The sequence below is a fragment of the Rhipicephalus sanguineus genome, unplaced genomic scaffold, assembly GCF_013339695.2.
Source record: "Rhipicephalus sanguineus isolate Rsan-2018 unplaced genomic scaffold, BIME_Rsan_1.4 Seq1064, whole genome shotgun sequence".
Classification (NCBI taxonomy): Eukaryota; Metazoa; Arthropoda; class Arachnida; order Ixodida; family Ixodidae; genus Rhipicephalus; species Rhipicephalus sanguineus.
In genome coordinates, this window is record NW_023614259.1 from 80,248 (window position 1) to 92,330 (window position 12,083).

General features: G+C 48.6%; 1 protein-coding gene across 1 annotated transcript; it reads left to right on the forward strand.

Annotated features, from left to right (window-relative positions):
- Positions 1 to 218: 218 nt before the first annotated feature.
- Positions 219 to 3,174, forward strand: LOC125756500 (uncharacterized). Its single transcript, XM_049411350.1, has 2 exons — positions 219 to 485; positions 2,998 to 3,174. The coding sequence occupies exons 1-2, from the start codon at positions 219 to 221 to the stop codon at positions 3,172 to 3,174; spliced, it is 444 nt and encodes a 147-aa protein (XP_049267307.1).
- The last annotated feature ends 8,909 nt before the right edge of the window (positions 3,175 to 12,083 follow it).

Genomic DNA, 12,083 nt, shown 5'->3' on the forward strand with positions numbered 1-12,083 from the left:
GCCATGCGCCCTTATAACAATGTACTATAGGTGTGCATCACTGTGCGCCTGCCTAGCTTCATAAAGAAAGCTTCACATATTAAGACGGTTTCTCTTAATGACAATAGCCGCATTATTTTTTTTCTTACGCAGGCACTTGGTGCTGAGCATGGCTTTCTTTCCCGATGCCGACGTGGTCAACGTGTTTCGTGCCCTCGAAAGCAACCGGACCATTTATAATGGTTTTCAATGCCATCACTTTCGGCAAAAGAAATGCCAAGGCGCTGGGGCGATTGGTCGAACGCAACCGAGCGTTCAATTCTCTCACCCTCGACCTTAACCAGAGTGAGCCCTGCGTCGATCGCATGGTTCAGTTCCGCAATATCTGCCGGGAACTCAAGGAGGCGCTTCGTCGGAACCGCTTCATTGTGCACATAAACGTAAACTTAGGCAATTCTAATCTCTCCAACGACCCTGCCATCAAGGATGCTATCAGGCAAAACTCGGTGAGCAGTGAGTTTTCTGTCTTAAATAGATTTTAAAATGCGGAGATCATTTTGCTTTGGCTAGCGCAACTTATTCCGCATGGGTGGGAGAAGCTTCGAACTCGCAGAGTTGTGTACGACCGTGATTGACACCCTGACTATAGGTATCAGTCATGGTCAGGCTCGCGGTCAGATTGGTCAGGTTAACGGAATGTCGTGTTATTGGCAATGGCGCCACTACTTCTCTAACGCTTGGAAGAGTCCAGGAGGAGCATAGTGGTGAAGGACAACACACAGAAACGTCGCATCTATACCGTGGTGTTCCTCTTGTATCACTAAGTGCATTATTAATTATTAATTAAAGAGTAATGATTAATTAATTATTTCGTTTAACTAAGATATCGCCTATGTCGGTTGCTTCTCTGATCCACTCTTTCTTATTATATAGTAGGTTACGCCTACTATGTTTTGTTCCAGTGCACACTTCGGCCTCTTAACTTCTCAAACTTCCTTGCTACTGTGCACGTTTATGTCCCATATCTTAAAGCTAAGTCAATAAACACTGCCTTGAGTACTTACAAAATAGTGTAGTTTGTTTGCACTGGTGAAACCTTAACTGGGTTCGAGCTGTTTACGTCAAAATACACTGTCACAATGAGCTTCTGCGTGCACTAAAAGGCGGCTGAGCCATTGGCGAATTGTTTCTACATCTTCTATTGCTTACCAAGGGTCCTGTCGTGGCTAGGATGGCTTCCTGGTTTTATAAAATGGCGAGCTTCTAACAAATACTAAACAGTACCAGTGCCTAATTCACTTCAAGGCCGACAACTTGGAAAACAGAAAGAACGCCTCATACGTAACAACGCTAACCTAAAAGATTAGTAAAAAAGAAAAAGAGGGAAGCAAGACGAGGGTACTACGCTTCTTCGATATCCAGGTATATCATTCGTTCTTTTAATTTAAAGATGATCAATTAACTGCTAGAAGGCTTGTCTTGCAGAAGGACATTGTATCATTTATATGACCTGCATGGACTGAAAATTTCCAAAGTGCTTCAGCTACCAAAGTGAGGAATGCTAATAAGTTGCTTTAGAACAATCACTACATGGCTAAAGACAGAACAACCGATATTACAAGAAAATATCCCAACTGAAAAAAAAATGTTTGCGTGCAATACCCGTTCCCCGAGGACTTGGCAAATACGTTCTGCTCTATGCTAAGCCTTGTAGTATTGCTCAAGTTTGCTAAGGAATCTGTAGATGTTTCTCAATCACATAAAATAAGCCAAACTGAGGTTACCCTTAAAAAGTCAATTTAGACAGTCTATAGACTGTCTAAACCCATTTTTAGAGTGTCTATAGACTGTCTAAATATATTTTTGTGAGGGTTACCTCTGATTTATGTTGTATTTGTCTAGGTGGCGCTGTATTGATCCCTCTGTGCTTCCTTTGTAAACTGAATTCCTTATATTGCCTAATGGACGAAGGAAAGAAAATTCTAGGGGCCAGTTTTCTTGTTAGACGCAAGAATAATGACAACTAACAGACACTTAGGCAAAGGAACTTATAGGGGTTAGTGTTTGCAGTAATAATGACATAAATGTGACGAAAGTAAAGTAAACGAAAAAGGCACCTCGCCTCCAGCAGGGACCAAAAGGGAGAGTTGGATCCCTGCCGGCGGAAGTTGCCTTTTCGTGCATATTACTTACTTCCCATTTACAGCATAATTACTACAAATAACGTCGCTTATACTTTTCTGGGATCAAATGCTTGTTGGTTCTCATTTATATTGCCTAAAGAATTCTACGACTTGATAGTGTGCGTGAAATGAGTCATATATGTAAAAGTTGAGCGAACAGGAGAAAATGCCTCAGACAGGCTGGCCGACGTTTCGATAGGCGACCTATCTTTGCCAAAGGCGCCTTGTCATCCCTGGCGTGTTAGTTTTAAGGGGTTAGTGATTACGTCATGTCCAGCGGTGGCGCGTCTGTTGCTGTTGGTAATTGCTGCCTGGAAAGAGGAAAAACTTTCTCTTTCCAGGGCAGCAATTACCAACAGCAACAGACGCGCCACGCTGAACATGACGTAATCACTAACCCTTAAAACTAACACGCCAGGGATGACAAGGCGCCTTTGACAAAGATAGGTCCCCTATCGAAACGTCGGCCAGCCTGTCTGAGGCATTTTCTTCTTTTCGCTCAACTTCTCCGTGTATCCATCTGTCGACTCCCTTCTTGACTTCGGAGATTCATACATGTAAAGAGTGTCTATAAGATGTCGCTGCCATGTAAAGGGGCTGCCTCGCCTACAAGCCATTGAACTCCTTTCCATTCTGTAGCATCTGCGTTAAAAGTCCGTGCTTTTCTTACTGTGTTGTTTGAAATTGCGCGTACCAGTTCTCCCTGCTGTAGAATCTGCTTCCTTATATTTTCCGTTCGAGGAGAATAAGTGCACTGCGATATTGAAAGAGCCACGCGATGACATCGTGTGGTGTCGGAAGGCTCTCGCCATCAAATGCACGCTTTAAAATGCAGGCGCTCATCAACCAAGCCATCCGGTTCGTCAATGGCTCCATGGACAAGACTGACGCCCTGGCTTTCGAGACCCTGCAGCATTGTCGGTCGGTGTCAATAAGGATGCACTCGCATGGTGGCATTCCCTCGAGTCAGCGCTCCAGAAGGTCGCCGAGGCGCGCAAAAGGCTCGCTTTGAACTACTTCGTTCTCGCGGGCGTCGTCAAAGTCAAGCTTGTGTGCAGATGACTCGCAAGGCGAAGAAGAAAATGACCTTGCTCGACAAAATCGGCCGAGTAATGCAGGCGCGCATCTGCTCCTACCTCAGCTTGACCGATGTCGTGGACATCTGAGGGGCCACAGTTTTTATTTTATCCTTGGCGGGGGCCTCAACCCTCCACCTGTTGACAACGGCGTCGTCGTACGTCAGCCCTCGAGCGTAGTTGAAGCACGTACAAACTCCATTACAGAACCAGTCGTAAAAGAAACTCCCATATCAGAGACCTTCATACTTTGCACACATTTTAACTGGGAGCGGTTCATCAAGCGACGCGTTATAAATGACAAGTTGGGAAGCTTTTCATTGTTGGTTCATGCTGTTGCATTTTCAGAGCGACATGAACGCGCCACAATTTCATATTTACGCACGTCATATCATTGCGCTGGGCATTCGACTTTCCCGCATTCGTTACGCCACTACCTTTCATTTTTCTGTTTATTTTAGCGCCATATTTTAGCACCGTCAGATTTTTAATGTTTTTGGTGCGCAACGGAGGAAAATGGAGCAGCTTCAATTTCTGCGCACAGCATGTGCATAGCAGAACACAAGCGCACACGCTTTTCAGAGATGTTTTCTTGACATAGGGCTAAGATGCTTCGCCATATGATATGGCACATTTTGCGACACTGATTGCAGTATTAGGAATACCGTGAATATTCTGTAGTACTTTGAGTTAGTTGTTCTGCTATGCAACATACGCTTGAGTTTTTAGATCACGCCCACTGCTTCAAAATATGTATTTTTACTCCAGAACTCTGCTTATCTATCGTGTTCTCATGTTTTTTTAAATGACTTGACACTCTTCGCGAAGTGAATTTATCATGTGTTCGTTCAATGCTTCTCGTCCGTCCCTTTATGACATTTGCGTCTGCAGTACCATCATTACAAAACCACTTTGTTGCCAATTGGTTTTTCGCAGAATGTCATTTTATCTGAACGCAAACGTGTGTGTGTCACTAAATGTCGGCCTTGGTGTTTGTGAAAGTAAAATCGATTTACAAGAAGTGTTGTGTATGTGTGGCCCGTTTCATTTGATTTCGAAGTCAGCTGAGTATTGACGCTGTGGATCAGGTGAGCCATATGTGGAGGACCCGAGTACCTTATTCCTGCGTTACCAGTATTACTGCAGGAGGGGTCTTTGCCGGAAAGCTTTTAAGCGAAGGTTTTAAGACTCGCATATTTCGGCGTCATGCGCGGAAAACCCGATGGCCATGAGCGCACTGAGCTGCTGCTCTCGAATTTATTGGATGCACCATCTTCCAATAAATGCTGATCTCTACCGCGGGCTTGTTGGCGATCTGCTTTCAGTGTGCAGGCGTGCACAGTGAAAATCAAGCTCGGGAGCGGAAAATGAGTTATTGATGGGCTGAGAGTGGTGCACAAAATAATAGAGAAAATGACACAGAAAAGAAAACATGCACGCATGCCGGCAGTGATGACGGCAACCGAGCGATCAACACTGGATAGACATAGCAGGTAAATTGGCATGCGCAAATTGCAGACATAGTGTGACAAAGCACTGAGAAGTGCGGACGCTTGTCTCCGGTTTTTTCTATTCTGTCCTGATGTACCATTTTCGCGTGCCAACTTGCCTTTGAAATATGAACCAACCCGTGGACCAACAAGTTTTGTGGAGAACATACACACTTGGGCCTGCTGTCAATAGAATTCAACAGTGCGAAGCAACACACTTAATAGTTCGTAACTAAAACATTGTAGCAGACAGCATGCGAATGACCGGGAAGCAGCAGCAAGTCCATACACAATGAACGCTAGCGAGTCCTCTTGATGTGCGTGTGATTGCCGAATTTGGTTTCCCCATCTGATCGTCTAGACTAAACAGCATTAACTGTAGCCTGTGTCTCATTAACTCTGTTTCTTTTGGCAATGCTCCCGTCACGTGGTTGTGACCGTGAAGAAGGCTGCAGCAAGGCTGGGAAATATGGAACTTGTAGCGGTGAAAGAGCGAGGCATTCACCAGTGGGTTCATCTCTTGGTGCAAAGGCGCGAGCGCTGATCGCGAGCTGTGGTTGCGGATCCTGCTTGTTTCTCGCTGGACCTGCGGTCTGCCTGCTACCAGACGTCGTCAATAAACCCCTTGCAAAGTGGTGGAGGAGCTGGGTAGTTAAATCTGGAACTTCGAAGCCGGAAGCTGCTGGTAAGCTTTAGTAGCTGTGGCATCTTTGTGTTCTTTTGTAGGTTATTGTTATGTTGGGGGTTCGGAGCCCCACAGCGCAGGAACCACACAAGACAGCGGCTGGCAGGAGACTGTTTTATTGCTTTCTTTTAGAAGCGGGCGAGAGGAGGCAGAGGAGGTTACAGCGAGGGTAGAAGAGTAACACGATATGCAGGAGCTGGGGACGAGAGTCCGAGGAAGGCGCCATGCGCGTGAGCGCGTCGGGCAGCACCGGCAAGCGAGGCACAACCTCTGGAGTGGCCGTGTGTCGGTTGATGTGCGCGTACACGACATCCCTTACCCCTTTGACGGGGTCAAGGTATCGGTCAGGTGGACGCCGATCACGTTGGGGCCTAGGCGCACTTTGGTGCTGCGCGGACCCGCTGGGTTGGTCATCGCGAGCTTGCGTCGCACAAGTGTCCAGCCCGGCCTCAGCTTCGCTATGCTCGGAGTCGGGCGTTGTGGGCAGATCATGCGGCGGCGGCGCTTCCGCTGGGAGCGATATCACGTACGGAGCCGGCACTGTGTCTTGTTGATCACTTGCTACTGGTCCGTTCGTTTGATCGTTCCGCGGCGAATCTTCTGTCGGGTAGGCCTCTGCACCTGGCTTTATGTGATCAAGGTGCCGACGAACCGTTCCGCTTCTTGACTTGATTAGCCAAGATCGATGTCCGAGTCTCTTTAACAGGGTTCCGCCAACCCAAGCAGGACTTCCTGCAAAGTTGCGGAAAAACACTGGTTGCCCGATGGCTACCTTTCTTGGCGATTCAGTAACGCTGTGGTCAGTGGTCACCCTCTCAGCTGGTCGCGGCTGAATGCGTGTCAGTGCCGTTGAGAGCTCGCGACCGAACATGAGTGCAGCTGGCGTTTTGCCCGTCGTCACTGAAACGGTGGTGTGCTGTTTCAGCTGAAAACGAGCCAGCCTGCACGCAAATGTACCCGACTGATCCTTTGCAAGTGCCTGTTTCGTTTCATACACCATCCTTTCGGCTTGCCCATTCGTGGCCGGATGATAGGGTGCACTTGTGATGTGCGTCACCCGATTCTTCTTCAGAAATTCTTCCATTTCCGCAGAAACAAAGGACGAGCCGTTATCCGTGACCACCCTTTCGGGAATGCCGAAAGTTGCGAACAGGTTTCGCAGTTCCTCGATCAGTGTCAGTGACTGTATGTTCCGCATGGTGCGCACTTCGAGCCACTTGCTGTATGCGTCGACTACAATTAGGAGCATACTTCCCTCCACAGGCCCAGCGAAGTCCGCGTGGATTGTGTGCCATGGTGTTGTCGCACGTTTCCACTCGGGAGCTGGTGCTTTAGTTGGCGTTTTCTGGTGCTGGCGGCAAGTTGCACAACTTTGGACCACCCGCTCTATGTGGTTGTCGACACCGGGCCACCAAAAATAGCCTCGAGCGCACGCCTTCATAGCAACCACGACCCTGTGACCTGCATGTGCTAAGTCGAGCACGTCTTTCCTTGCTTTCTCTGGAACGACCAGTCTGGCACCCCGGATATCGCAGCCTTCCTGTAGCGAAAGCTCGTGTCCAAGCTTTGCGAACGCCGAAAATTCCTGCTTGGGCAACCGGCGTAGCTCTCCGTTTGAGACGGCTGTCATCACGCGGGATAGCAGTGGGTCTTTCCGGGTCAGCTCAGCCAGTTGACGCGGTGACAGCTCGAAACGTGGCGCGGATGCAAGCATAAGCACATCTCCCGGGGAGCATGGCTCATCTACCTGTGCGGGTAGTGGCAGCCTGCTGAGCGCGTCAGCATTTTGGTGCAGACGTCCAGGCCTGTACACCAAGTCATAATCATATGTGGCCAATTTAAGACACCATCGAGTCGTCCTCGGTGACAATATCTGAGGGATTTGCTTCTTTTCCCCCATGATGCCTAGGAGTGGTTGGTGATCCGTTAATACGGTCACGTGCCGGCCAGCGACATATTGGTGAAAGTGGCTGACGCCATAAACTACCGCAAGGCCCTCTTTATCGAGCTGCGAGTAGTTTTTCTCCGCGGTTCCCAAAGTTCGTGACGCGAATGCAATGGGAGCCTCTCGGCCGAACGCATCCTTTTGAGCGAGAATTGCGCCTATCCCGTATGGTGACGCATCCACAGACAAAATGAGAGGCATTTTTTCATCATAATGCGCAAGGACTCTCGAAGACCGAATCATCTTCTTAAGCATCTCGAACGCATCCTGATGTTTTTTCTCCCACTTCCAGGGCGTGTTCTTCTCGAGAAGCCCATACAACTCTGCAGCTACTGTCGCTCTGTTCTCCAAAAAACGATCGTAAAAGGCGAGAAGCCCTAAGAAAGCTTGCAGAGAGGTCTTGTCAGTCGGTTTTGGCGCCTCGAGGATTGCCTTTACCTTTTCTTCGGTCGTATGGACACCCTGAGCATCGATTTTATGACCGAGAAATTGGACTGAACTGATCCCGAAACGGCACTTCTCTTGCTTGAGTCGCAGACCTTTGTCGCTTAGCCTCGACAGGACTTCCTCTAGACGTTGTGCATGCTCTTTAACGTCCTTCCCGCTGACAATAATGTCGTCAGGGTTGACACTCACCCCCTGAATTCCGGCCAGTGTCGTCTCCATCATCCGCTGGAAGATGGCTGGTGCAGCGGATACTCCAAAAAGGGAGGCGATTCACCTTGAACAGTCCTTTGGTGGTGTTGACGGTGAGCAATGCGGCTGTCTCGTCGTCCACTCTTAGCTGCTGATAGGCCTGGTACAGGTCTAGCGTCGAAAATGTCGTCCCACCACGCAACTTTGCGAACACCTCCGCAGTTGTCGGCAGTGGGTATACGCCGTCTTCTTGACCACCTCGTTAACCGTGCTCCTGTAATCTCCACAAACGCGAAATGTTCCATCCTTTTTTGCGCACCCACACCAAAGATGTGGCCATTTCGGCGTGTTGCGTCGGCTCTAGGATGCCTTGTTTTTGCAGGCGGTCGAGCTCTTCCTCCATAGGCTCTTGGTAAGCTAGGGGCACTGGACGTGCTTTGCAAAACTTGGGTGTGGCACCTTCTTCCAAGTCCAAGTGAACCAATGGACCCACGTAGCCGTCGATACCTTCCTCAAATACATCAGGATGGAGTGCAAGAACCTCCTGGATCTCTTGACCTGGTTCGGCGACCTGGTTTATTCCGTGGACACGGATGTTCAGCGCCGAAAACCAGTCACGTCCGAGCAGGTTGCACCCAGTCCCTTTCATTACCAGCAGGGGCAGCACGTAGTCCTTTGATTTGAAACGCACACGAACTTGTGCCGAGCCGACGGTGTCAAGTTCTTCCCCTGACCAGGTGCGTAAGTCTAGGGGTTCTCTCGAAAGCTTTGGGGCGTTCGATGGCCACGTTTGGTGGTAGGTAGCCTCACTGATGAGAGAACATGCGGCGCCCGTTCCACTTCGAATTTCAGGGGCCTTCCCTCGACTTTCACGTCAACGAGGAATTTAGGGCAGGGTTGTCGCCCACTCACGGCATGTAGGTCGTAGCACCTATCGGTGTCTTCGAGGTCGTAGCACACAGGTTGGGCGTTAACCATGTGAGTTTCCTTGCCGGGCGTTGAGGTTGCCTTCTTTGTTTTTCTTCTTTTTGGAGATGCAGGCGTTCTCGATGTGACCATTTTTGGAACAAAAACAGCATTGCGCTGTCCTGAACTTGCAGGTGTCAGCCTCGTGCCAGCCGTCGCATCGGTAGCAGCGCCGTTGCTGAGCCGAATGTTTGCTTTCCTTTTTAGACTGCGAAGTCTTGTGCACCTCCGCGGAGCTCGTCGCTCCCTTAAGCCCTCGTTGCTGCTTCGACGCACTTTCGGACGACAGTGCCAAGTCCAACGCGCGTTGAAAAGTGAAGTCTTTCTCCGCGAACAGTCGCTGCTGGAGGTGCTCGTCGCGGATGCCGCATACGAACCTGTCGCGAAGCATCACATCTTGGGGCAGCATGGTGGGGTTCGCCAGAACGGCTGCGTGGCATTCTGCCGGTGGCGTCGATGTAGCAGACGTTGTCGCTGGCACTCCGCGAAGTTACAGTCAGCTGACAAGCTTCTGAGGGCTGCAACGTAGTTGCTGATCGACTCTTCCGGCCGCTGATCGCGTCGCCGGAACACGTACCGGCTGTACAACTCAGACGGTCGTGGATCGAAGTGTTTCTGCAGAAGAGCAACTATGTCGGCATAGCCCACCTCTCCAGGAGTCTTCGGCGCGACCAGAGCGCAGGCAGTTTCAAAGGTGTCGGCTCCGCATAGCGTCAGGAGGAGCGCGCGCTTCTTTTGTTCGTCGCAGACGTCGTTCGCCACGAAGTAGAAGGTCAGGCGCTGGATCCACGATGACCAGTTCTTGCCGCTAAAAGGCTCGATAGCGGCCTGCATTCCTCCAGTAGCCATGGGCGTAACCTAGAGAGCTGCGCACTTATAAAATTCCACTTCTCGTCGCCAGTGTTATGTTGGGCGTTCGGAGCCCCGCAGCGCAGGAACCACACGAGACAGCGGCTGGCAGGAGACTGTTTTATTGCTTTCTTTTAGAAGCGGACGAGAGGAGGCAGAGGAGGTTACAGCGAGGGTAGAAGAGTAACAAGATATGCAGGAGCTGGGGACGAGAGTCCGAGGAAGACGCCATGCGCGTGAGCGCGTCGGGCAGCACCGGCAAGCGAGGCACAACCTCTGGAGTGGCCGTGTGTCGGTTGATGTGCGCGTACACGACAGTTATGACATCAGTATTCGATGTGACGTAATTAGGACTGCATACAGGAGCTCTAATTCATGTGAAGAAAAAGCTACATTGGCTTCACGTGTTTGGGTGTTAAATAACTTGAAAGAGCTGTTGCTGCTCTCGAAGTGAGTGCTACTAGCAGGCGAGATACGTGCTGCCCCAAGGCTCGGTGCAGTTCCTGAACAGATGAAAAGCACAATACATGAAGTGTGTTACAACTAAATCAAATTGCGCGCGATATGTAGCAACACTGAGCTGCGCGTAAATACTGTTGGTTTGGCCAGTGCACATTGTAATAAAATTCACGCCCAGATATTCAAATACCATACGTCTATACGTTGGCTAAGACCTATCTTTATTCTTTTTCAACTAAACTGTACAGTAACTGGGTTTTTAGAGAAGCACGCATCAACATCTCCGTTTAGTAATTTGGGCTCGTTGGCGTGTTACTTTGCATGTTTTCTGCAGTGTTAAAGGATTACATGGATACAGAAAAAGGAACACGAGCGTAGCGAGGTTGTCTAGAGCGTTTTCTGCGTCATTTAACTTGTCGAGCTACACAATGAAGAAACCTGGAAAGTGCTAATTTCATACAGGGACGAAACGGCAATAATACATTTTACGAATTCGGCATACCTGTCAGTAGACCAGAGGCAGATATAACCAAGCAGGCGATGGATGAGAACTTCTCACGCCACGTCACCTTGAGAAGACTTGGCTCACTCATAGTCGTAGAGGGAACACACTGAAACAGCTGAAGCGCGAGCAACGAGCAAACGACACTGAGTAGTGTTCGAGAGACAAATGAAACCACGTCTCGTAGAGATAGGTTTCATTCGTCAATCTCTAGAGGCACAAGGAGACGGAGAGAGCCAGGGTATTTTCACTCGGCTTCCGGCGCCGCTGGGCACAGCCAGGCTTCATGTTCCGTTACAGATGCGCGTGTAACACCGTGTGGCTCATTTGGTTTTTGAATCTTGCAATGCGTGCCTCGTTGAACAAAACTTCCTTCTTTGGTGCCTTTATTGGCCACTAAGATTTATGTCTTTCAGCGAGCCAATAAATCTACAAAAGCGTAATGATGTGATTGTAAAAAAAAATCCTGCAGAAGCATTTGTTAGGAAAACAAGGACTGGCAAAAATGCACTGCCTGAAAGGGGATAGTGATGGAAACATTTTTTTGTAACTATGAGCATGTTATTACAAGAGCGAATGTATGCGTGTATATCTATGTATTTATATGATTGTTTGTTTCCCTCTTAACTGCTCTGTACATATTTTGTTGCATGTTGTTTTGGATCGACCACTAGCCACTTTAGGCTATCGGTTCAAATAATCGTTGTATTTCAATTTTACGTTCAGGAAAATAAAGGTCCTTTGAGTGATTGATTCATTGATTGATTGATTGATAAACGGCATATTTGCTAAAGAAAAAGTGGAATAATGAGAAGCAGTGAAAGTGCACGATGATGAGCAGTATGAAAAGAAGAGCCGCGACAATGCTTGGTTGTAGACGAGCTATGGTTTTTACTTACATTGTCAAATCTTGTTGCAAGTTTTATTTCTAGAGGCGTTTTTCGGCACTGCAAAACTTTTAAAGCTATTACTGTATACAAGGGAGCACGAAGGAAGGTTCAGACTGGCGTATTTGAGTTTAGTTTTTTCGCTACAGAAAAATGAATATGATATGATGCAGACGGGTGTTTGTGTTTTTAAATGCCTACAGTGCTGGAGTCCTGTGGTAGAGTGTTGTGGGAGAGTCCAAATGGTAGAGTCCTGTGGTAGAGTCCAAATGTTAGAGTGTTATGCCTGTAGAGTGCGCTACTAAAACTTTGTGCCTGTGAAAAAGTAAGGATGAGCAAAGAGCGCTCCTGTAGGTTACGTTAGGTTAGGTAGGTTACGTGTGCCTGGCCCCATGACGCGCAACATCGTCGGATGTGGCATTTAAA